This window comes from Hesperophylax consimilis, chromosome 18 (genome assembly GCF_061612785.1).
Source record: "Hesperophylax consimilis isolate HC1 chromosome 18, BYU_Hcon_1.0, whole genome shotgun sequence".
Classification (NCBI taxonomy): Eukaryota; Metazoa; Arthropoda; class Insecta; order Trichoptera; family Limnephilidae; genus Hesperophylax; species Hesperophylax consimilis.
The window spans coordinates 21,084,593-21,111,703 of NC_142853.1; the positions used below are offsets into that span (position 1 = coordinate 21,084,593).

Here is a 27,111-nt window from a genome sequence, read left to right on the forward strand (position 1 = left end):
GTTTCATAAGCAGTACTTACATACTAGTGAAGTACATTAAATAAAATAAATATATATAAAAATGGACTCTTTGTATTGGAGTTTCTTTTTAATTCCATCTCTGCTTCTAATCATTATCATCTAATATAAAAAACCTGACGGAAGCTACAAATCACATAAAGTTTAAAAAAATCAATTACATCGGCACACGGTCCAATGACTACAATTATTGTGAACGTCCGACAAAAAGTGCTCTGGGAATCTCAATAATAATAATTGACGGAGATAGTTATTGGTTATTGTTATTACGAAACCAGAAATATCATACAACATAGCAGGACAAGACACAGGTGATATCGGGACAGGTGATATCGTAACGGAGATGCAATAATGATTCTATCTTGCTCGCTATTTTTTTTTGGAAAAGGTGAACATTTTTATGTTACGACGTTTGAATAACTACTCGTATAATAAAATTAGAAACGAAAAACGTTACTTGAACAATGATGAAGAACTAAGCTACACAACGCTTTGGACCACACGGCTATATACCGATTCCCGCTACCTTGCATCTATTCTGCTTCAGATTATTCTTTCAAATTCAGTACAAAAAATGTGTATCGCTATTTTTTTAAGAATCTCTTAAAATTATTGCTAATCCGGTTAAAAATGGGATTACAGGCCTTTTAGTAAATTCCTAATATATTGGAACACGTGTTCATGTACCTGCATTTGCCTTATAATATTTATGAACACGTGTTCTGACATCGTGATAATATATTCGTATTTTACTAAATTTATCAAGAAATCTATTAATTCATTAGTTAAGGGCCTGCAATCCCGTTTTTACAGGAGTACGAATAATTTGAAGAGATTCTTATTAAATTAGCAATATTTTTTATAGGTAAGTTTTCTCCGTGTACACCTGCCAGATTATTCTTTACACGAATTTTTATTACATAAAATATATGGTTTATATTTGTAAGCAGGTATTTAAGTGGCTACTTACACATCTTATGATTTCAGAAGAAATATTGGTTTTGATTTATTAAATAAGAGAAAAATAGAAACACACTATTTTGTCTTCTCTTCACAGAACTACTAGTTAATAAGTGTCTAGACTGCACAATGTACACAAAAATCAGTCACGTACCTAGAGCTACAAGCACAAAACAAAACCCTGCTTTCATTTTCTCTCCAAGGTGAGTTTTTCATTGTGATGATTGTTTATTTTGGATTTTTGCTTCAGAACGCAGAACCGAACGCTTTTTCACTGTCAACCAATTACCGATACAAAATTTCGTTTTAAAAAACTGCCGTTCACAATATATTTACAAATAATAGATCGATCGGTAGAAATGATTTCAATCAATCATCGTGTTTATGTTGTTATTACTCTGGTTGGTAATGTAGGCACTTACAATTATTAATAAAAAAGTATTTCAATTGAACTGACATGTATTTACGATTTCGCTTTATCTTTTTAATTTATTTTTTAAGGTAAATACCGCACAAGAGTACCAATTGCTCCAAACCGTCTGAAGCCAGTCAGAATGGGGCATCCCCGGTTGGGATATGTTGTGAGGCTGAAGGTAGTGGGGGGAGATGGGGAAGGGTAAAAAAAGGGTCACCAAACACGGCTAAAGCCATTTCAAGCAACGGTTCACTTCGGAATGGTGGTGTTACACCAGAGCGATACTGAGAGTATCTTCCCCTCTGTTATGTGCTGCAAATATATTTACTATATATTATTGTAAATAATTGAATTGTGAAATAAAACAAATCAATCAAGTAAAATTTACTGGCGCATTCCGAATTTGCAATATGCAGAAAATTGCAATTGAAAATGTGTTATTCATTTTAGCTATGATTAGTTTGGGATCTTAATTTGTAGTGAACAATGTTTATTTTGAGGATGGAATATTTTCAATATTCTGAATTATTTGAAAATCAGGATTTTGGGCATATTTGGTTGTTACACCCTTGTTTTCTAATATCTTTGGTTACACTCATTCAAACAGTATTTTAAGTAGTCATTGGTTAAACCAGTATTACAGAAACATTGTTCGATTCCGTCTTTTTGGTATTCCGAATTCTCATGGTCGATGAATTTAAACTTTTATAGTTCCCTTTTCAGCCATGACAAGTTTCTTCTTTAAAATAATTTCTAAGCTTAAGAACCGAGAAACGATGACACATGTCCTTAATAAAACATGTTCCAGGGCTGTGTTATACTTTTGCATTGTATATTTGACCTGAACGCGATTGTATCAACCTGTGCAGAAAGGGTTCACACATAGATTTAGATTAGGTCAATAACTCGACGTCTTAAAAAGTGGAGGTTAGATCACTCTTGCGCTAGTGGCCTCTTTTTAACATCTCCGACTGGATGAAGCAGTGAGAACCCCCCACCCTTTCTCCCACAAAACAACCGATAAGAATAATAATTAGTGGCAAATGTAAAATCGGTGCAAATTTCTGTAAAATATGTATTTCTTTATTTACATTAAAATACAGCTTTCTGATTATTTAAATAAGTATAAATTTCTATCGTACACGGTGATTTTCCGATGATCAATAAAGTTGGTTGGAAGAAATTACCACTTGGAAATAAACCCGCATTTTTGGGTGTACCTATAGCATTCACATGGGGGGGGGGTTCTATACTAAGAGGGCGTTCAGCAAGGGAGAAAAGGGGGATTGGAAAATTTGTGAGAATGTTTTTCGGGACCCATACTTACCACAACTTATTATTCACATTGATTAAAGAGGTCTTCCAAATAATATTGTTGTATTTTCCAGAAATGAAATCTAAGAATACCTACTATTATGCTGAGTTCGGTGGGGGGTAGACCCCCTAAACCTCCCCCCTCTAATATACTTAAAGGTATATAACGGGTTAATAAATAATTAGCGACGTCTGCCATACAAATTTATAATACTATAAAGCTCAAACAATATTAATATTAATTCTTAATTCCTTTTTATATCCCTAATTTATTTCATGTAATTCAATGATAAACCAAATGTACCTATACGTTTGTAATTCGTCGTCAATATTCTGACAAGGGTATGCTAATCCCGCACCTTTTTCAAATCTCGCGGGATTGAGGGATAAAATTCAAAAATCGCGCGGGATAGAAAGATTTTTATTAAATTAAATTTCAATAATGCCAACATTTCGTAAACTTCAATTATCTTTGATACTAACATATTACAAAAAAGGGAAAAGGTAACATAATAAATCATCTTTCTTACTAATTATATTATAAGATATATTAAAAGGGTAACATAAAAAATGTTTTAAGAAGACTTTGAATTAAAAAAAGATCGTAAAAAAATATAAAAATGTAACCGTCAGTGACAGGACTGTCAAATGTTTTGAGATCAATCATATATAAGTATTATTATACAAAGACATTGACAACATAATGTAATAAGCATTTTAAGAAGCTGATAAAAATATATATCGTAAAAACATAGCTATGGCACAGTGTAGACATTTCGTTACAAAATTGTGCAAATCAGAACAGCATGTTTTTTGTCTAAATTTTGTATTTTTTAAATCCCGATAAACCGCAGGATTGCGGAATTACGAAGTTGCGTGATTTCGGGATTGCAGGATTGCAGAACTGCAAACCCTAATTCTGACTCTTGACGAGAACTGGTTCAAATAATGATACATTTGTTCGTGCAATGCCTTCATCGGTTGTCACTGATTCCTTCAATCTACTTCCGCGTCATATATTCCCATGAAACGCCTTTATTCGCCCATCAGATATTATTTAAGTGGTAAAACAACAACTATTGAGCTACATAAATGTCTTAAATAATTAATCATTAACTTCAAAATACACACGCGATATTGAACAGGAAATCCGTGAGGACTTTTAAGGGCTTGTAAAGCAATAATTCCCGCCTACATCTTTCAACGAACAGATTCTGCTAAGAAGGAATGGGTTTTATTCATAGACATATGAATATTAGTAGAGCTGCCCTAAGTGATTAAAAGCGTATTATCCCCACTCACTATACCGGTTCCATTGGAGCCGGCTGGGCTCGCGTATGGCGTGACGTCATCATTCTTGTGCGAACTATGGTTGAGGCATCATCGGTTCATTTTACGAAATAACACGGCAAAATGTTGACTTGTGCTATGAAAACTTGTAAAAATAGATGTGAAAAAGAGAATAAACCCAACTGTCGTATTACATTCCATATATAAGCATTATTTTACTTTATTTTAAGCATATTCACATCGTATAATATAGATCAGTTTTAGAAACATATACTATCACATCGAGAAACGTCTGGACGCGAAACACAAAGCTGGTTGGTTGCTGGGAAGTAAATTATGAACATTTATAAAAGTGTCTTAACTAAATACTTAAACGAAATATTCGACTCTGAAAATAGAACCGAATTTTTTTGCCGAATTTGGACTTCGCAAATTTGTTCATAACGTGGCGAGTAATTTGCGCTCCCATGTAAAAATTTCTATTCATTCAAAAGCAGATTTTACTTTTAAGAAGTAAATGGTGATATTCTAATGCGAGATGCCTATTTACTGTCAGATTGATTTATTGACGAATCACAGTCAGTCTTACGCCCTTCGTTCTTCAACATTTGATTTTACCCCTCGCCATTATCTTCTCGTCTATTAATTCCTATGTCTGTGGTTTTATTGTATTGCTGGAATATTAGGAGAACTAATTACATATACGTAATATTTTTTTTGGAATAACTAAAATTGTAAAATTTAACATTAAGACAATATTAATTTCTCTCAAACGAAAAATGTGAATAAGAAAAGACAGAAAAATATTTTGTCGTATTTATGAATTGAACCAAGTACCTCCTTCTTGCCGGGGAAGTGCTCTGACCACTAAGCTATTATATGCGACTGAATCTCTTCTGTTTCACATTTTTCGTTTCAGAATCGTTAATATTGTTTTCTACGACATATATTTCTTACTGTGATTTAAATACTAAATAATTATTTTTTCTAGTGGAGTGCCGTGACTTTAAAAAACCATTAATAACAACATTAAAAATCACGACGAAAAGGTTTAAGCTTCCTTTGATTTATGCAAAAAAATATATCATATTTTATTTTATTTTGTGAAGTTCATTTACAAATATTAAAATATATTCGTACATATTGAACTATATCCGAATTGTAAATGGAAGATTTTACACTTCAGGGAATTTTTTATACTTATAAATAAGATTTGTTTAATATATCTGCCTGATAATTTATTTAATTTGAGGCCTATCTTATAAAAAACGAGATATGTTCTACTCGCAGTATATAATTGAAGCATCTGTAATATTTCTTGCATCACTTCGAATTGCATCGCTCTAAATTCATTACTTACCTATAGGCTACTATCAGACGAAGCTGATAGTAACAGTCATTTTTCTAATAGTAAAAAATACATACGGATTAATATCACAAAAATAGAAAGTATTACATAATATTTTTTGTTTATAATTGATATTTTAAATCAGTATGTAAATTACTACGCGAACAGAAAACAGTTTAATTGATCCGGAAGTTCCATACAGAAAAAAAAATTGTCGAGTTTCATAATGTTTCATAAATCTTACCGATCGACAATTTTCAGTTGATTGTGAAGGGGGTTAGGAAGTTATCTGGCTATTCAGATGTAATCAATAAACATAGTTAAGCCAAAGCAAAGTTTCGATTTCAACGGCACTCTTCTTATAATAGTCCTTTACTATCAGGACTTCTGGATTCTGAAAATCGTATTCCACACTGTAACAAGGTCTAAATATTGCACAGGTATTATATTTTAACTTGTTTGAGTTGATCGAAAGCTTTTTAAATACTTCTATTTGAATTTTGATTTTATTTTCTTGATCGAATTAATAAATGAATTAATGAAATGGAATCTTGGAAATGGAAATTAATCCACTTCCAATCGAGTTGAAACTCGGTATGACATTATATATTTAAAAAAATTACAGCAGTTAATATACGAAATAAATGTTAAAAATAATCGGTACTATCCAATTAGAATTTGGCTTAGGTTAGGTTAGGTTAGGGTGTTAGGTAGTTAATTAGGTTTGTAGTTAGGTTTGTTGGATGAGGTTAGGTTAAGTTAGGATGTTGGGTAGTTAGGGTTGTGGTTAGTTAGTTAGGTTTGTTGGCTGAGGTTAGGTTAGGTTAGGGTGTTAGATAGTTAGGTTTGTAGTTAGGTTAGCGGTGTTGACTCTAGTCTCTGCGGAGGAAGGTTCAATTTTCAATCAATCCAAAAAATAATAATTTCAAAATTGCTACTAGTTGGCTAGGCGCGACTAAATCGTAAATTAAAAATAGATGTATTGTAGTGAAAAAAAAATTTTTTACACGTGATTTTTTTTATAAGTCCATTAATTCACATAATGCATTATGATTTATGTCATTGTCTTTTGATGTCCGATAAATTACCGAACTTCTAAATAATCAGACCAGAAAAGATTGCCGATAAAAATAAATAATACGAGTTGTTATTGCGCCAGTGTTTTTGTTTTTACCCGGTTCGCCCATTGCCTAAATGCCTACGCAGCTGGTAAAAGAAGGGGCATCGACAACACTATTGATTATTTCATCTTGCTCGGGAAGGATATTGTGAAAGTGGTGCAGTTCATCACAATCACCGTTCGTTTTTTTAATTCACTTTCTAAAGGGCTATCGAGTGCTGAAATTGTCAAGCAGGTTCTTACTCTTACGTAGCAATTAATTTTTGTATGTTTTTTTCTAAGAAACTACGCAGATACTTGTGATATATTTTTTTAATTACTATGATGCTTCTATCATAACGTCTAACCCAAGGCTGCCCAACCATTTTAACAGTTGGGCAAAATTGACGATTTTAAAGTCACTGGCGGGCCACTGACTACTGACGGTTACTATTTTTGTTACCTAAGCTTTGTTAATGTCTTGTTTTATGCAACAAACAAACAAACATATTGAAATTTTATTGTCGTTTATTAAAATAATAAAATGAATAGTATCTAGGTACTGCCAAATAACGAAACAACATTTTATGTAACAAAAATCTAAATCCAAGTAATTGGTAGAATCAATGTGATTTCTGACTTTGTTTTTGTTATAATTTTCCTATGTTAGGAGTCAGTTCAGATGTTGACAGTAGCAACAAATCGGACATATGTTGCCCAGTTAGAGATGTGCGGTATTTATATTTTAGAAAATGAAGATTAGAAAAAAACTTTTCACAAACATAATAGTACGTTCTTCTCCAAATTCTTCTGAAGAAGTTTGTGAATTTGAAAATATTTTTTCTGCAAAAAGGTTTTTCAGTGCAAAGTGATTTTGCAGTTCAGTGAGTTCCAACTGGATATTGGCAGGATAACTAATTATTTCAGTCAAACTGATTGTGAAAGGATTAACAAAAAAAAATTAATTTTGTTTTGTATTTTCAAAGTCTTGGAATCTGCTTTCAAACGACTGTAATAAGCATCTAATTTTAGCTTCATACTTTTTGGTGACAATATTGAGCTTCTCTTTCAAATCTTTGAGTGTGCGAAAAATTTATTGTACTCGTATATTGAGTATGGGGAATTTACGTCTGTGGAGAGCTTTTGAACGTGTGTAATTTATGTAGCGTATCATTCAACTTTATGTCCTTGGCACACAACGCCTCCTGGTGGATGATGCAATGATACGAAAATATTTTTTGATCCAAGTAATTTTCAAATTGGCGGGTATTTTTAAAATGGTTCACGCGGGCTACTTATAATTCATTCACGGGCCACAATGTGGCCCGCAGGCCTGGGGTTGGGCAGCCTTGGTCTAACCCAAGAATGTAGGGTCAGCATTTCAGGAAACTCGGGAATATTATCAGGAAACTTCCCCTATAGAAACTTGACAAACGTTAATTGTAAAACCAAATTAAGGCAATGCGCCTGACCTTGAAATATACGCGTATAATCTCCACAGAAGCGTTGACCTAATATAAATATTTAGGTGTGGCTTCCCAGCTTGAGAAGGCACGCACTCAAAAAGCACTTGTAAATTTTGTCAAAAATGGTAATTATTAAATAATTACTTAACATATTTTTTGAAAAAATCGTTTTTTTTTAAAGACATATTTGTATCCACAAAACCTGTATTAACGACACCACCAAATTCAAATTGAAAGATAAAGATTGTCAAGCTGTATTTTAATGTTGTCCGTCGCAGGCTAATAAGATCCTTGTTTTTAGTCCCGTTAAGATTGACAGATACTTTCATTATCGTCGAAGAGAAAGACATAAATTCAGAATCAAACGTTACTCGAGATGGCTTTAACTCTGTTTGGTGACCAGATTTGAATAGTCAGGTGCTTCCCTTACTCCCTGCAATACTCTCTTCATCCTCACAATACTCCCCCAAATTGGGTTGCAAAAGTTCTGCATGCTTGAGGAGTTTGGACCTTTACAAAAAGAATTAATGGACAAATTCGCAAGTTACTGTTATTCTATGTTACGTGCTAGAATAAGGGCAGCTTTTTACTTTCACGTATTAATAACAACGCCTGACAAAATAAATATAAAGACAAAATGAAATATCTTCAAAATATTTAATTGTATTTAAATGGCGTGCCGGTTGATTGAGTCGAAGTTCTTTGTTCGAGAATAATTCTTATTACAGCCATCCAGTTCTTCGAATTACCTTTCCACTTTTTTCTTCTTACGCAACGACTTCTTCGAAATTTCAACCGGAACAATATAAAAATAATAATTGAATAAGACTGATTCAGAAAGTTGGGTTTATTTATGTGATTTTTTTAAATATATATTTCATTATCAATATCAACGAAGAAGTTTTTTTTTCAGTCGTTTAAAATACTATTATTGACAGCTAGTTACTTTTACAATGATAATGTAACGAATGTAACATATTTTAAAACATTTCACACTCCACGGACCTCCACACTAACGGCCATTTATTTTTTATTTTTTATGTGAAACAGCTCAAGAGTCCCAACTACACCCAACCGTCTGGAGCCAGTGAGACTATGGTATCCCATATTAGGTTGTATTGTAAGGCTGAAGGCAATGGGGGAAGTATATAGGGAAGAAGAAGGTGGGGAAGTATCTGGCTATTCAGATCTGGTCACCAAACACAACTAAAGCCATTTCAAGCAAAGTTTCAATTCTGAATAGTGGTCTTACACCAGGGTCATACTGACAGTATTTTCCTTCTGGAACGTGCCGCAAATATACTCTATATTATTTTGAATTAGTAAATTGTTAAATAACAAAAATTAATCAAATAAAATTTACTTGCGACCTCCGGCTTACTAGCCACTAGTTACTGGTCTAGATCCTTACCACGGAGGCCAGAATACAGCTCTTGCATAACATAAAAAATACATTTGTCTATCGATATTTACGTTGTATTTTCTAATTTACATTTTCTTTAATGGCGTATACCGAACATCTTACAACTTGTCTTTTAATTATAAGGTATTTAGTAAATATAAGTTAGAAGTTAAAACATGGAAATCCATAGAAAAATGTATTTATTTTAAGGTTAGCAGAACAGCCTTTCCTATTTGTTTGCAATTTATGACTTATATCTTCATTTTCTTAATGATAAACTAATGTTTATAAGACAAGGTTTCTTATGCATAGCACAAAGGTTATCAAATTATTATAAGCAATAATTAGTCGCCTGAAATATCCATAAATGTAATAAATATAATAAGCAGTAATTGGTGATTGAAGTACTAGTACATATTGAATTATTTAGCGTGTTGAAAATAAGCCGACGTAGCTCAGTGGTCACCTGACCGGACATCAGAAGGTGCGGGTTCAATTCCCGTCGGCGGCATATTTACTCGGGAGATATTTTCAATTTGTATGGATATTTCAGGCGACTAATTATTGCTTATTATAATATTTATATCTTCGATTGAATATTATAATACTATATTTTTACAAGAAATATGTCAAAATTTTGAAGAGCCGTAAAATACATTTATTTGAAAAGATGATTGACGTCTGTCTGGCTTAAAATTATTACAATATTAAGGTATTTATAACTTTAAAACAGGTTTAATGGATTTGAATTTCAAACCAGATCAGAGCGGTTTTTGATATCATTGGATAAGGGTTCGTGAAAGTTATTCCTTGTCTGTCGGTCACATCCGTTCAGGCAGGGTCCTTGAGGCCCTACCCAAAGTCGGGGCTCCAGATGGCCTGAAAAAATTAATTATATTATTTAATATTAATTGAGACGGGGAGTCTGATTTTGATTTGCCAGTTAGATGAATTCGTTATTCATTGAAAGTTCCGCAGTATGCTGAATACTGCATAAATTAGATCCCTGAGACATATGTGTGGTTAAATTTGATGTAAGCGTAGTAAGACAGGGACGCTTAGAAGATTTGGGCATGTATAGCGACGAATTAAGGAAAAACGGGTGTAAAGACACGATCGAGGAACCAAATACTTGAGTCGGGCCATGTCAAGAGTCAGAATAACAGAACGGTATGTATGAGGCCATGTATGAATGTGAATGAAGCAAGTAGTGCATACCAAGACCAAGTTGTTGGTGTTCAAGCTCTCTCGATTGGGAAACGTCATGATGCTTAGTTAGTTAGTTTAGATAGCCCGGTTTTCCAAAGATAAAACATTGAATACAGTATCATGTAAAATAATTTATATCATTAATTACAGCAGAGCAGCGGTTTTTGAATAATATGCATCTATTAAGGACGGATTGTTTCAGACTGAATAATCCATCCAATTTAAAGGTTTAAATTCAAGTTCTGTGAAAGTTCTATTCAAACTCTGTTATTATTTCACCATGCACCGGATGTTTTACAGTTGAATCAGACAAAACTGATTCGGAAGCATCAATGAATAGATCCGTTGTCTACTGTCTTGTCTCTACAATAAGAATTTTAAAAAAACATACAAATGTATTGCCTATTGGGTTTGTACACGTAGGTAGGTAGGAAAGTTATTTTTTATTACCACCCGGATGTAACCTTCAGTGAATCAGTAAATTCTCTTCTTGATGCAGTATAAAAAGGTATGATGGCTTCGTTGTAACTTGCTTCACTGATTCAACTCTCATCACTAAAAAAATATGTTTGTTTTTTCAACGATCAAATTGTTACCATAGAGTGACTGTCATGTTTACGTAAAATACACACAAAATAAGTAATTCAAATCACGGCAAGAAAATAATGTCATTATATACTTAACGGCCCTATATACTAGCAACAAAATTCTTGAAAAAACATTACGAAATGTGAAATTCAATCGAAGATCTAAAATGCAACGCTGATAAACGATTTGTAAGTTTTTATTTATAATTTATTTACGCTAAATGCCTTATTATGAACTGATTCATGCAGTCAACTTCAAAGAAGGCCTAATTTTTTTATCTAAACTTAATTCGAAATTAAAATCATGCATTTAATCGAGCTGCTTTAAATTAAATTCATGATTTTAATTTTGAATTTAATCGAGCTGCTTTTTCGTTTAAATTCGAAATTAAAATCATGAATTTAAATGAAAAAGCAGCTCGATTGAATTCATGATTTTAATTTCGAATTATCATTGTTTTTATCTAAACTTAATTCGAAATTAAAATCATGAATTTAATCGAGCTGCTTTTTCGTTTTTTCGCGATTCTCAAATCTTCGATTGAATATCAAATACCACATTTTTTTACAAAGATTTTAGCTTCTGTCAAAACTATAAATAACAATGATATTCATTTGTAATATCGATAATAAGGATTTAATAAAAAATTAATACTTCATGTGATGTTCGTGGAAAAAGAACGGGTCCAGTTGAAGAATTTTCTTGCGAAGGCTTAGATTCCATGACAGCCGATCCTGATTCCAATCCTCCAGGCTGAGATTCCCACACAGGCTTTGACTCTATAACAGTAGGTTTAGATTCCCCTCCAGTAGGCTGAGACACAACAGTAGGTTTAGATTCCCATCCAGCGGGCTGAGAAACAACAGTAGGTTTAGATTCCCATCCAGTGGGCTTAGATACAACAGTAGGCTTAGATTCCCATCCAGCGGGGTTAGATACAACAACAGTAGGTTTAGATTCCCATCCCTCGGACTGAGATACAACAACAGTGGGCTTAGTTTCCCATCCAGTGGGCTGAGACGCAACAGCGGGTTTAGATTCCCATCCAGCGGGCTGAGATATAACAACGGTGGGCTTAGAGTTCCATCCAGTTACATGAGATTCCGCATGGTGAGAGTCCCATGTCGGCGTCGGCCCCACAGTAGTAGGTTTAGATTCCCAACCAGCGGGCTTAGATACCACAACAATAGGATTAGGATCCCATCCAGCTACATTGGATTCCGCATGGTGAGATTCCCACGTAGGCGCAGGGCCCTCAATTGTAGGCTTAGATTCCGAACCAGCGGGCTTAGATGCCACAACAGTAGGTTGAGTTTCCCATCCAACTATTTTATGAGATTCCCATCCAGCGGACTTAGATACCACAACAGTAGGTTGAGTTTCCCATCCAACTATTTTATGAGTTTCCCATCCAGCGGGCTTAGATACCACAACAGTAGGCTTTGATTCCCATCCAGCTGCATTGGATCCGGCATGCTGTAATTCCCAACCAGAAGCGGGCTCTACAACGGTGGGCTTAGTTTCCCAGACGGTAGGCTGAGTTTCCCGTCCAGCTGCATTATATCCTGCGTGCTGAGATCCCCACCCAGAATTTGACTCTAAAACAGGCTTTGATTCCCATCCAGCTGCATATGATCCTATATGGTGAGTTGCCTCTACAGCAGTAGGTTTTGATTTCCATCTAGCTGCATTGGATCCTGCATGCTGATATCCCCATCCATAATTTGACTCCACGACAGGCTTTGATTCCCATCCAGCAGTATTGGATCTTGCATGCTGATATCCAGAAGTTGACTCCACAACAGCAGGCTGAGCTACCACAACAGTTGGCTTAGATTCCCATCCAGCTGCATTTGATCCTGCATGCTGATATTCCCACCCAGAAGTTTCCTTCACAGTAGTAGGCTTTGATTCCCATCCAGCTGCATTGGATACTGTGTGCTGATTTCCCCACCCAGAACTTGATTCTGTAACAGAGGGCTTAGATACTACAACAGAAGGCTTAGATTCCCATCTAGCAACATTGGATTCCCACCCAGATGTTGACTCCACAACGGTGGGTTTATAATTCCCTCCAGTGGGCTTAGTTGCAACAACAATTGGCTTTGTTTCCCATCCAGGTGTACTGGGTTTCGCATGGTAAGAATTCCATCCAGCTCCATTGGATCCTGAATACTGATACCCAGAAGTTGATTCGACGGTGGTGGGCTTCGATTCCCATCCAGCAGGCCTAGAATCCAAAACAACAGGCTTAGATTCTACAACGGTATGCGAGGAACCCCATACAGCAGGCTTGACTACAATAGGATGAACCCATCCAGTTGACTGGGGAGCCCAATCAACGTACTTGATATCCCCCCACCCTGTTTGCTGTTGGCCCCATGAATTTGACTTCACGGGGTGTACGGGTTGATGGGACATAGAGGGATAGGAATTATGGGGGGCGTAAGGAGGGAAAGTCCATCTTCCTGTTGGTATCGCTGAAGTTGATGTTATACACGCCACTATGAACAGTGATACCTAGAAAACAAACAAAATACTAATTAATTTACATTTAGGTCAGATCCAAATATCATGAAGATATAAATTAAAAATATTTCAACTTTACTTATAAATTAAAACGCACACTTTAATATTGTGTACTCAGAATGTTCTTTTGGGAACATAAAGTGACTCCTGTTCTATATTATATATTATTTTTAATGTTCTTGTTTTGTCCTGTACTATAATGGCACTGTTATTGATTATTTGTTCTCTTATCATCCTTTTGTATGTTGTCCATTATTTTTTTTTTATATCATGTTAGATATTATTATTATCCTTTGCTATAATAGCGCTGTTATTGTTAATTTATTTTTGTTCTATTATCATCTCTTTGTATCTACTGTACATTTCATATGTCATGTTAGTTATTAGTATTGTCCTGTACTATAACAGCACTGTTATTGTTAATGATGTATTATCTTGTCATTGTTTTGTATACACTGTAGATATTTATGTCATTATTTGATCGGTATTATCTAAGGCGCACTGTATAAGTTAATTTAAGAATATTACCACAGAATACTAAATAATTATTTTTATTATAGTAAAGAGCATTTGAAGTGAAATAGCACAAAAAATTGCCATGGAAATGTAATATTTTTTTTATTCAGCGTAATCACAATTTTCATTAAATACGTTACATTTAAGTTTACGACATAATAACTACAACGTCACTTCAACACTTTTGATGATTATTAGAAAACTGTTTGACTTCTTAACAAAAACATACAATACAAAATTATTATAGTCGTAAGTACCTTCCAGCAAGTAACAAAAATGTCTAAAATTATGAATGAAAAATAACGACAAAGCACTTCTTTGTAAAACCGAGAGTAACTTTAACATTGTATTAGATCAGAATTCTTCGCTTTCCCCGTCTAAAATACATGTAAATATTTCTGTACAGTTTAAGATTAAACGTTTCTTCACACATAAAAAATAAATTACAATAGATAAAAACCTCATTAGGGTAGAGGTTTTTCCAGATAGAAAATTATTGTGAACAAAATCTTTTTTTACCACAAGACTGATGAATTTTGACTGCAGTTGGAAATTCTTTACATTGTGCACTTGCATTATTTCACTAATCGACGGCTTCATCAAATAACTATTTTTGAAGGATTTTTTAAGGACAGGAGAAAGGATTTATTTTATCTACACTACGAGTGGTGGTATGGCGTTTAAATATTCAATGTATTTAACAATCATTCAAAGAAACATCTTTAGTGTGAGTGGTGAGTGTAAGTGGATTTTTTATTAATTTGCTACTGGCATTTGACGTTAAAAATATTTTGGGTTTAAAGGTAACTGATTAAAATGGAGCTATTATCGTTATTATTACGTTAAAAATATTTTGGGTTTAAAGGTGAGAGATTAAAATGAAGCTATTATCGGTACATTTATATGTAGCAGTGTGACAAATGGGTTATCTTGACAACCCTCCACAAAAGCGACCATATAAAAATATTACGAAATCTGAGATTCAATCGGCCATCTACGTAATATACGATAAAATACTATAATACGATAATCTATTGATTTTCGTATTTCTTATTATAGCGCAATTAAAATGGCAATCCATGTGTGCATACAAATCTGGGAAGTAGTGCTGTAGTTTCGAGTTATGACGTAAACTTTCGATTGAATCTGTAGAAATCGTAATGTTTTGCAATGTTTTGTTAGATTTCAAATTTTTGATGTGACCGTCTTCCGTGCTTACTTATTTCAAAATTAAAAGCTGTATTAAAATTGTTTTTAAAACTACTTACAAAGTAATTCATTGCAACTTATCTCTGGAGCTTTAAAATTGATCCTGGAACTACTGTAAAAGCCTTCCGAACCTAGACTGATTAACAGGAAACGCTCCGAAGGCTTTATACGAAGGGACTGAAGGTCAATAAGTTATAAAACTTACGTTGTCGGCTTCACAGTATAAAGAATCCGAACAAGTTATTTTTAAAACTGTTGCAAGGGTATGAGTCCAACGACATATTTGTCTACGCACTATGGCTGATTCAGGTACCCTTGAGAAGTGCTTTCCGTTTATAGGTGTACCTTTAGTTGGCGGATGTCAATAACATTAATCAGTGCAAAAACCACTTTAACCATTTGGTTGCACTTTTGCAAAAACAAGATACCCTCCAAACCCCAGGTTCCGTTCTTTCATTCGTTACATTTGTGGTATTCTGAAATAATTGGTACCTGCCTAACAACATTCATAAAAAAGGCGAAGGACCCATACAAAAAATAGTTGGCAATTAAATGTAGAAATTTAGTAACCCATCAGGTTTTAAATATTTTTACCTCCAAGTCCCAACGACAGGGTGAAAATTCACGGAATTTCGGAATGCTCCCCAGGTATCTAAAATTTGACAATTCTTACATTAATATTACAATATAATACGTGAAAATGTTAACATTTTTATTCAAAACGTCCATTTTAAATTACCTTTACATGATGTAGAATCATCTCATTTTAGAAAGTACTACAAACTAATTTCTGAACACCGTGAATACATAATGTGAAATATAATGTGTGCCTTGACCTTGACAACAGTTGCCAATTAAATTACTGCAGCGTTAAATTTGTCTACATTTATTTGCCTGACTTTATCAACGCATTCCTTTGACGCGCGGTCTTTCTAGGGTTATTCATGATTGAATCGTTTTTCTTTTTTTATAATAATTCGATTATTCATTTACGGTTCTTGAATTCGACCAACACTTATCTGACGGGCGTATCAATTAAAACAATTTATAATCACGTGCGTGAGAGCATTGTGCGAAAAATCGCAAATAAATAAATTTCATCAATATGTATCTTTCTTCGAATTCCCTCTAGGTAAATTCCAATCTCGATAAATTTATGAAATATTTATGTCCTTATAATATTGTGTGTTGTGTGTAATATACATTTTGTGCACAGGTGTGCCAATACAACGTATAGGTAGGTGATAGAATAATCAAGCATGGGTACCTATAAACAAGGGCGTAGCTATAGCATTCAATCGATGAGTTCCATTATTCACCAAACTTATTCTTTATACATAGATAAAAAAGATGGTGCAAATAATATTGCTGTATTTTCTAGGAATGTAATCTACGGGTACAACAATTTTTTCCTGCGCAATACTGAGGCCGATGCCTTTTAGCCCTTGCCTACAAACCTGCAATGTATTAACTATCTTCATGGTAGAGCGGTAAACTTCGGACCCAGAGGTTGCGGGTTTGAAATCCGGCTTGGGAAAATGTCTTTTGTATTATACATAATATCATACTCCCTTTGTCATTCGGATCGGGAATCTATCGTATCAACAAGGCGCCTCCAGGCGTCCCTGTCCTGTGCTACTTCCGCAGCATCGGTCCATATCAGACCCAGGCTCTCCTCGCACAGCACCAAGAGTTGTTTCTCCCAACTGAGCCTGGAGCGGCCCATTGGACGTCTTCCCTTTGGAATAACAACTTATGCAACTACCAAGGTTCTGCAGTTCCTTCACGACGTTTACTGAAGGGAGGGTGCACTATCTGCCTTACTTCGCCACCTGCAGGACCAGAAGTCAACCAACGTCATTGCGTGGCTGCAACCGAGTGACTGAGCTCTCCACTCAATAAACGATGGATGCAGATGATGCGGCGATCTCCCTGGAGGATGATCTATTCATTTTTATTTTATGTTATCATTAGGTACCTACCAACTATGTTTTTCGTTTTATTTTTCTTTTTTTATGTAATACCTGTATATAATATCTCATCTAATATGGCAGACTGGGATTGTACTGTATTTCCAGTCCTGCTGTATTTAAAATAAAAATAAAATAAAATAATTTAAATGGCTCTAAGAATTTTCAGCGGAATTTGATCTTCTGGAATTCATACGTGACCAAGCCACCTGAATTGCGACTCGATGACATCGCGATATTAACTGCGTATCAGAGAGGCAACAAGAGTTGATAAGCCGCTCCAACCAAGCAATTTCCAAGAATTATTAATTAATTGGTTGATATAGTACCTACTCTTATTTTTATTCCTGAACTAGCTGAAGTCCCGGGGTTTGCTCGGGCTTTACACAGAGTTTTTGTAGTGTACATTTCTCTTCTTCTGAAGGTCATGTGTGCGTACTTTCACTGTCCGCATTCTTGCTGTACACTGATCCTTGAGGGAGCGAGATAAGCTCTAAGGACGGGTTGTCAGAATTTGAACAATTCATCAAATATTAAAGTTGTTTCTCAGTTCTGTGAAGGTTTTTAATTTTAATTTTTTTTTGTTTATATTTAAAGAAAGACAAACATTCCCGGGTTACGAATAACCCAACAATGTTTGAAAATCTCCTACTACCATCACAGAAAGCCGAAAATGTTGCTTGTGTTGTGATGGAGGACTTAGCCAGCCGAGGAATCGAATACGCGACGCTCGGGTGAGACCCAAGCGCTATGCCCACTCAACCACTGACCGGTTAAAGTTTCAGTCGGTTCAGATTTGTGAAACAACTGTCCAGTAATGACATAATAACAGAACTCGAATAGAACCTTCGGTGGACTTTTTATTTTATTTATTTATTTAGTTAAAAGAAATTTACATTTCACTTTCTTAACTTAAATAAGTACATACAACATTAAATAAGTACTTTTCAAATTTTGTTCTGATAACTTAAGATTAAAAAGTTTTAAATACATTTATACTCTCCGTTTTAAGGTTATCTGGAAGGAGATTGTATATTTGTACACATTCGTGGCCAATGCCTCTTTTGCCACTTTCAGTCCTTACAGTATTTGTGTACAATTTGTTATGTTGCCTAGTATAATGTTCGTGTACTTGTGACGTTTGTTTAAATGTTGTGTTTGTGTGTATAAGTCCATTTTGGATTTTGTAGATTAGGAGGCATATGTTGTATTCGTACAATTTTCTTATTTTCAAGAGTTTCATTTCCTGATATAGTTTTTTTGTGGGAAACGGGAACATTAAAATTTGATGAGTTGTTCAGCAACCCCTACTAAGAAATCTGTATGGCCATCAGAAATAAGTACCTAATACAAATGAACGCAATCGGGCGATAAAATAAGTGACAATAGTGTAAAAAATATATAAAAAGACGATTATAATATCACATACCATGAAAATAATTTAAAAAAAACTCAATTATTATTCAATTTCTCTTTCCAATTGGAAAAAAAAGTGAAAATTGTTCACATAGGTACCTATGAGTATCGTGTACCTAACCTACCCACCACAATGTGATCGATTATTTATTTTTACATACATCTGTGTATTTGAATTTCTCTTTTGTTTTGGTGAATAAATTAATGCGTATCTTGGAAGTGGAAATTAACCACTGAACAGAAATTTATTTAGTCGTTGAAATTAATCCACATGCCGACTTCCGATAGAGCTGAAATTTGGCAGATAGACTCGTTGTCAATGACAATGCAACCTATAAATTTGGTGGAAATCACGCGTACACACGCTTCTCTGAAATTAGAAATCATAACAGAAGTTAATATATTAAATAAATGTCTATATGTCTAATGAGGTATGTACAGGATGCGCCCGCCCACCAGCTGCGTGGGGTGCCAGATCAGGAGAGGCTGGTTTGGAGAGGTCATTCGTAATTCTTCATTGTAATTCGTCAGTCACTCCTGGACACACTGATCCCTAGATTCCTACCCAACCGTAATACCTTTTCCTTCCCAGAACTTTCAATCCTTCTTTTCCTTAAAAAGATACGCCACACAGCAACTCCAAAGATGATATAGGCCCTGAGGGAAATGATTTTCCTCAGAGCGGAACCTGTGGGGTTTAATCAGGGGGGTATAGCTCCGATCGAAAATTGAAACTGTGAATGTTGTGACGTCGTATTGTTGCCTAACTATATCCACCAATGAAAAACTCTGAAAGTCTCTGGAATAAAATTTCAGAGATTTTCATTGGTGTATAGTATGATAAGTAGGCTCCGAATGAGAATTACACTGTCTATATATTGGCATATCTATGGTTTTTAATGACTAATTTGTTCCATACAAAAAGCCCGAAGATATCGATCTAGTGAGTGCTTTATTTATGGGGAAAATGTAAAAAAAAAAAAAATATGTTAAAAAAAACTTTTCTAAAATAAAATAAGCCCGTATAATATGCGAAAAAATAAGATTATTGTCAAAATAATTTTTAATTTGTCTTTGTAATGTGGATAAACAATAATAATACAAAAAGGGGATTGTTGTAAAGAATGTAAATAATAAAAAATTCCTTATGTATGTTTGCTTTAATTTTTTTATGAAAAATGTTTATCATAGCGTGTTGTAAATGATTTTATTGGATTCGCTGGGTTTATTCTCTAAATTCTTATGGGAATCTGACAAGGCCTAAATTTCTGTTACTCTACATTCTCTTTTGGGAGTGCTACCATTTCGCGCATATGTTGCTTGGATTATTATTGGTTGTTCGACCAATACCAGTACCTCCTTCACGATTGATGAATTCGTCAAACTTAACTCTGTTACAAAATCCGACGCGAGGCGGTGCGCGGGCGAAGCAAGATGAACGCGTCACTGAGATTATTAGCAGCGATTACAAAAAAATAAAAAAAATATGCAATTAACGGCACCAGCGATCATATCATTCTAAAATTATTGCGCAATCTAAGATTCAATCGAAGAACTAAACTAAAATATCACAAAAAAATTCGACCACTCTGTCTTTAGTGACATTTTTATCAAAAAATCTTCTTATTTTGTCATGCTTTATCCAGTAAATAAATCATTATGTCGAATAACTTGTTGCTCTTAGCTTCATAGAGCATCCTTATAGTCCCATTAAGTTTATATTTTAGCAAATTAATTTTTATAAATAAATCATTGGGCTGCTCTGATGATTTTTAAAATCTAAATAACAATGTTAAAGAAATGATTACCAATTGTTAACACAAAATCAATAAAGTATTTTAATGACTTTTAAAAGTGAGATAATGTGCGGAAATAAGATAAACATACAAATTACTAATTATCGAAATGATTTAATTTAAATCGATTGAAAAGAGATAGCAATTGAGCTAAAATTTCGATTTGACAAAAATTTGCTAAAAGGTAGAAACTATGCCTTGTAGTATTAAATCATACCTAACACAAAACGAATCCAATAAAATCAGCGGTGATGGTGATGATGATGATGACCTTGACGAGACCTGAAATTTTCGCTTTACTTTTCTTCGAAATATCGCTTTATTTTTATGGAATTTTAGGTAAAAGCGGTGTTATTTTTTCATTTTTTCTTCGCAGAAGTATACATATCGTGTTAATTTACTTGAAAATGTGAAAATTCGCGTTATTGGGCCGAAATTTGTTAATTTCGCGTTATTCTCGTGAAAATGGTAAAATTCGAATAGGGTAAAAATTTCTAATTTTGCTTAAAATTGACGAATTTCGCATTAAAAAAAATCCATGTTACCGCAAACGCGAAATTTTCAGGTTTATAAGTTTATATTGATTAGTTATTGATCGATCAAGGATCGGGGATCAGCGATCAGCGATCAGCGATCAGGGATCGGGGGTCAGCGATCAGCGATCAGCGATCGGGGATCGGGGATCAGCGATCAGCGATCAGGGATCGGGGGTCAGCGATCAGTGATCAGTGTCCCCCTGCTGGTTGGCGTCCTTCAGCACTGCCTCCATCCAGATGGAGATCCTGTCGGACACGGCGAGCATGAAGCGGGCCAGACGACTCTTGTCGCGCCGAGATGGTTTTCTTTCACCTACATTGCACCAAGGAGAAACATTTTAACTCTTACCCACTGAATAGACAATACACACTAGATATGCCTTCCACGTGAATTTGAATAGTAACCGATGTCGCCAATGACTTAGTATCTTTTGGTTTTAGCCCATTTAGCACTCGCTCTGTCTCTCTTACACTGCCTGACATCGTATGTGAGACTTTAGGTCGGAACCAAGAAACACGCCCATATCGCATTTCTAATGTTCTATATTCCATACGCACACACAAATAAAATGTCTTAACTTGTATGTCGCCTTACGCTGTTGTTTCTTTATATTTAGAGTAGGTACTTTAAGTAAAATTAGCAAGGCAGTATGTCAGACATGCAATGTTTACACCAGCTAAGGGTGAAATATATCAGAAACTGTGACATCTAGTTCCTACCCAACTTCACTCAAATTTTTTAGAAATCTTTTCTCCTAACGAGCAATTATTAAAAAAATATGGAAGAGACAATATAAGGCTTATCTTATTTTTAACAGTTAAGTGGATAATTCCAATCTCCATAGATCATGATGGAAACAATATTGCCTGCGGAAAAGACTTCGGATGAGGTTACCTCGACGGAGTCCATTATAAATTAAATGGAATCAATATAACAATGTGCAAAAATATCAAAACTTATAATATTAGAGGTAATATAATATTTCATTGATGGACATACTAACCAAGAATATCCGCCACCTTCCCCAGAACAGTGTCGGCCACATCCTTCACACTGAGGCTCCCATCCTGCTCATGAGAGAGCATCTGGTCCTTGTGCTCCACCATCCATTCGCACAGGTGAGAGGCTACCTAAATTAGATCATAGAAAGCAAATCATCTAACCAATTTTTAACATAAAATATATTATGTAAAACAAGTCGCCGCACAGCATGGGTCAGCCCTGCACTGAGTTTGGGGGCCATTTTTGAAAGCCATTAACATACAGGAAAACAACAAAAACATAAGAATGTTTCTATACTGCGAGTTCCAGTGCTTCCTCAGGCCGGGGGCCTCCGGGCTCGTGCCCCGCGTGTACTTTACAGACGGAACTGACTGCCAACGGAGCCGTGCCTGAGAACTGAGCCACATGTAATGAGACAGGCGTACGAGATAAAAATTTAATTTCCTACACAACCTTTACACTGACCAAGCCTCTATTTGACTTACGTTTCGGTACTTTGTTATTAGATTTAAGTACCTACCTTCTTGGTAAATAAATAAACATCCTTGTGGTATGTTTGAATTTCAGAATTTATTTAAGATTAGACCTACCTAACTAGGCTAATGCCCATATTATGGAGGTTACATAAAGAAAAAAGAAAAAAAAATAATAACAATAATAGCAAAACTAACAATAATAATAGCAACAACAAAAAAAATTATGTATTTTTGCTTTGTTCTCCTTGCTTAATATTGAAACACTTTTATGGTTATTCCAACAATCCGGTTCCTACTTAAACTGCCCTCTCCCTTGTTTTTATTTCATTTCCTGAAGGTCTTACATTCGAAAAAAGAAGCAAGAAGATTTGAAAAATAGAAGGCCAAAAGCAAGTGTCTTTTGTTTGAATTAACGTTATTTTCGTCATTGTCAGTCGTTGCATATCGTTGCATATTTGTCGCCCCCTCGTGATAATTATCGGAAAACAGTATAATTTATCAGTCCCAATCATCATACATTAAATAAATATTGTATATTATCGAGAGTGATCAAAAAACCATCCATGTTGATAAACAATAAATATTTGTGATACAAAAACCGTCCATGTGGTGAAACAATACTAGATGTACATCTATAAACTATAGTGCCCACAGAACATTCAAGACCAACATCAGAACATCCAATTGAAGCAACAACATTCATAAGGTAAAGACCTCCTTTCCCACTCCTATTTTTCCTTGTGATAAACACGATTGTTTAATCTTATTTTCTTGTTATAAATTACAGTCCATTCGTCGAGTATCAATCGATTCAGTACGCAACACTCCCTCTCATGTCCAGTCTTCCTCGAATACTTACATCCTTCACGATCTCTACCACTATCCGTTGTCAGTACGACGAGCTCCTCCCTTGCTGCAGGGGAGATGACCCATCCTCTTAGGGTGTTGATGATGAAAGTCAGGGTTTATCGATGTTAAGAATAGGGACAGGGAAAGGGTCATTTTTCACACCAATTGGTTAAGTGTATTTTTTTTCAGTCATACAAAGATTTCATTGAGGAAGATTTCCGATTCTTTTCTTCCTCTCTCTAACAGCCATAGTATAATTCAACTTTAATTATTTTTTTAAGATTGACCACCATCTTGGCTGTCAGTTTTGGTCCGTCATTGTTCATTATATTATAGGAAGGCATTGGAAAAACAAGTTTTATCCCACCGAGTAACAAAAAATATTGTTACATTAGATTCACACTTTGTCCCTAAACCGAACTACTATCACCATCTTACGAAAAGTTAAAAAGTTTAACATCAAAAATCATCAACTACAATGATTTAAAAAAATGCATCTAATAAGAGGGTATGTAATATATGAACCTTCCGTGCTTCCAGTCAACCCTTCTAATATTACTTGGATTTGTCTCTTCTAATGTTAGAATAGTAATTTTCTCTTAGATTTAGCAAACAGCCTATAATATTAATAATACCTCCAACTTCTGACATTTCCTGTACATTCTGATTGCAACCAGAGGCGGTTCCTTGGTACGTGCATTTGTGCATTGCACTGCTTGTCTGCAATCTCCACTTAACAAATTACAACGACATCTGTGCCCCAGTGATCGATGTAAGAAATTCGTAATTCCCGTCAGGTCATTATTTGAGCTATCTTCTAGTAAAAAAATCCCGCGCAAGAGCAAGCGGTCGTGCATACCCCGATATGCACAGAACCAACTTTTACCATACTACTAAAACAGCAGCGGGCGGTATCGAGACAGCCCGAAGTAGCCGAAACGGTGACATGAGCGAGACAGATTACACTCTTAACGTCAAATTACGTGTTAGAGCAGTGCAGATACATAACCCATCCGTGCATTATCGAAGTGCTTTGACGGCGAGTGAATTTTGCATCACTTTGATCATGCGTAATCCAATGCGTTTGGAATGGATTCGCTTAGAAATACTAATGTTCAATGTTAACGCAAAAACATTAACACATTGGAACTCGTTTGCGGTGAAATCAAACGGTTTCGCTATATTTTCAACGATGAATTGAGTGTCCTTTATTTTCGAGATAATTTTGTATTATTTAATCAGTTATTTTACAAATATAACTTAGAAGATAGAATGAATTGTAGTAGGTGTTCCCATTCATCAATTTGCTCCACCTAAATTACAGACTAGGTACATTTTAAAAGTGAAATGCACTGCTGGTAATTACAGTCACGGGCCGCGTCTGATTGCAACATGCTACAATAGCGCCTCCTAGCGGCTTGAGTTGTGCGCATGGTTTTCTTTCATACATATGTTAACAGATTTTAAGTGCATGTAATAATTTTTTTAATTTACGTTAATAAATTAGAGAAATCAAACAAAAAAAATTAGGTAACCACGTACGATTTTACAGTATTTTTGTTCTTTTAAAATATATTATAGTGGCTATTAACTTTGTCTTTGATGGCACAGTAATGTAATAACATACATATATATTTGTAAGAATTTTTAATTTCTTATTGGCAGATTTCACATGTACTTAATCAAAAACATTTTATTTGCTAGGATTTAACGAATTCATATTATTTATTTTATTTCACCAACTAAATTGTCAATGTTTTTTGGCATCATGAAAACGACTAAGCAAATGAGTGTTTTTGTTGTTTGTAATTATTACATCCGTAAACTGCACACACAAAACTTACTTTTTGGGATATTTTTATCAATATTGATCAAAATACAAAATTAGGAAGTGTAAAACACCGCCACAAAGTATTAAATAAATTCAATTTGCCGCCAAAAGTAATGTCAAAGCCAATATGCTACACTAGTGCCTCTAGCGGCCAGCGTTGTTGATATTGCCACTATTTCAGTGGAGTTGGACTTATTATTAATATTATAGTGTATTTGGATTTGTTCTGCCTGATTGAAGGACTAAGAACCAAAACAAATATATACTTATTATTTTCATTGAATACCTGGGCTGAAAAGTCCGATAGCCACTGTCTCCTCTCCGTAGGGGGCAGCCTTTTTTTCTTCTTCCTACTAAGATTTTGAGAAGAGCGGTGGCGAAAATATTCTTCAGTTTGCCTGAGACCGACCAAAGCATAAATATACAGAAGTCATCAAACACTGTTATGTAAGTATAACAAATATTAACTATGTAAAATAATGAATACAACTAACTCAGGTGTAACAAAGTAACTAGCTTCCAGGGCCCCCTTGATGTTATTGCTGTAGAGGGGAGGCAGTTGGAGTCCCTTCTCCTGCCACAGTTCCTCGAGGCGACGCTGAGATGGCTTGGCCAGGACTTCTGTCCTCGAAGGCCTATCCAAATTCCTGGCTGAAATATGAATCATAAACCACCCACATTTTAAATAACACATCTCACTTAATAAACAAATGTACCACCACAATATTCTGTGGACAGCCAGGCGCAACAATCTATCCACTCTGGAAGAACGAGGCGACAATTGTCTGTCCGCAACGTATCCTAAGGTACTTTGAAGTGAGAGCTTCAACTCGGAGAAGCTTGTGGTTACTGGCAAAGTAGCAGAAACACATGGGTACAGCGCAGGACTGCGAGGGGTGGAGGAACCTGGTTCGCCAAGACAACAACCACCCTACAAGACCTCAGAACAGGCATAACTTCATCATGTCATCATTTTTTTTAATTTTACCCTTTTGTAAACCATATGCAGCCACTGTTAATTACTAACCCTTGTGTAAAAAAATTGTATGTTTTATTTACCCCATGGGCGTATAAAGGAGTAAATAAATAAAAATGACATTTTTCTGCAGGAGTAGGCATAAAGGATGAAATGCCATACAACTTTGCATTCGCGCACTCTCTTTGCATTGTTCGTATTCATGGAATATTGCATACATACTCTTGTGTTAATTCGATTCTTGACATGTCCCAACTCAATCATTTGATTCATTTGACCGTGCCATATTTTCCCGTGACGTCGGAAAAGTTAAGTTCATTACAAGATATTTAGTGAATTTTAATTAAAACATATAAATTGATATATTTATATTAGGGTAGTAGATGCATTTCCAGTAAAGTTGCAGAATTCCGCCGCACACTTAATACGCAAATAATTATTTAAATAAAACCTCATTTTAACATAATTACTACAAGAAACAACCATTTACATCGAGGGAGATGGATAAACACAGACAATATTGGTTATTAGGTTCTTAGTTTGGGTTATTGTAATAATTTAAGCGTATTTACTAACCTTCAAACTTAATCTATGACAAATATGAAATCATAAAAAAACAAGAAAAAACATTGTGATCGGAACTTGTGAAATATTGATCTTTGATTAAAAAAAAGGAACTTTAAGAGGAAGCTTAATGCTAAATCACTATTTTGATTAATCTTTATAACGAATTGGTGTACATTATGCATACCAAAAAATATGTTTTAGATAAATTGAAAGTTTTCCTATCGTTTCGCTTGAGTAAAATACAAATAAAATAATAAATAACTCTATAAGAAATATAAATGTAAACTACTAAAAAACATATTTTTTCAATAGAAATGTATGAACGCGT

At 34.7% G+C, this 27,111-nt stretch overlaps 2 protein-coding genes across 2 annotated transcripts; both read right to left on the reverse strand.

Moving 5' to 3' along the window:
- Positions 1-9,991: 9,991 nt before the first annotated feature.
- LOC149415479 (uncharacterized) lies at positions 9,992-17,089 on the reverse strand. The gene is made up of 3 exons (XM_089642222.1): positions 16,970-17,089; positions 11,764-13,629; positions 9,992-10,191 (listed from the first exon to the last, which is right to left on the reverse strand). The coding sequence occupies exons 1-3, from the start codon at positions 17,087-17,089 to the stop codon at positions 10,165-10,167; spliced, it is 2,013 nt and encodes a 670-aa protein (XP_089498348.1). The 3' UTR covers positions 9,992-10,164.
- A 4,174-nt stretch (positions 17,090-21,263) lies between these two features.
- On the reverse strand, positions 21,264-26,112 carry LOC149415480 (uncharacterized). Its single transcript, XM_089642224.1, has 5 exons — positions 26,091-26,112; positions 25,735-25,891; positions 25,527-25,638; positions 22,086-22,212; positions 21,264-21,394 (listed from the first exon to the last, which is right to left on the reverse strand). The coding sequence occupies exons 1-5, from the start codon at positions 26,110-26,112 to the stop codon at positions 21,264-21,266; spliced, it is 549 nt and encodes a 182-aa protein (XP_089498350.1).
- Positions 26,113-27,111: the final 999 nt, after the last annotated feature.

What these genes read in the sequence shown, in the direction of transcription:
- LOC149415479 (XM_089642222.1), bottom strand. Translation starts at nt 17,089, where the DNA reads ATGGGCCGCTCCAGGCTCAGTTGGGAGAAACAACTCTTGGTGCTGTGC. An exon ending in GGGACGCCTGGAGGCGCCTT is followed by an intron (nt 13,630 to 16,969) that starts GTTGATACGATA and finishes TTTGTTTTCTAG; the next exon opens with GTATCACTGTTCATAGTGGC. An exon ending in TTCCACGAACATCACATGAA is followed by an intron (nt 10,192 to 11,763) that starts GTATTAATTTTT and finishes TAATTTTTTCAG; the next exon opens with GCCATCTGGAGCCCCGACTT.
- LOC149415480 (XM_089642224.1), bottom strand. Translation starts at nt 26,112, where the DNA reads ATGTGTTTCTGCTACTTTGCCA. An exon ending in AGTTACTTTGTTACACCTGA is followed by an intron (nt 25,639 to 25,734) that starts GTTAGTTGTATT and finishes GGTCGGTCTCAG; the next exon opens with GCAAACTGAAGAATATTTTC. An exon ending in GAAGGTGGCGGATATTCTTG is followed by an intron (nt 21,395 to 22,085) that starts GTTAGTATGTCC and finishes GGTGCAATGTAG; the next exon opens with GTGAAAGAAAACCATCTCGG.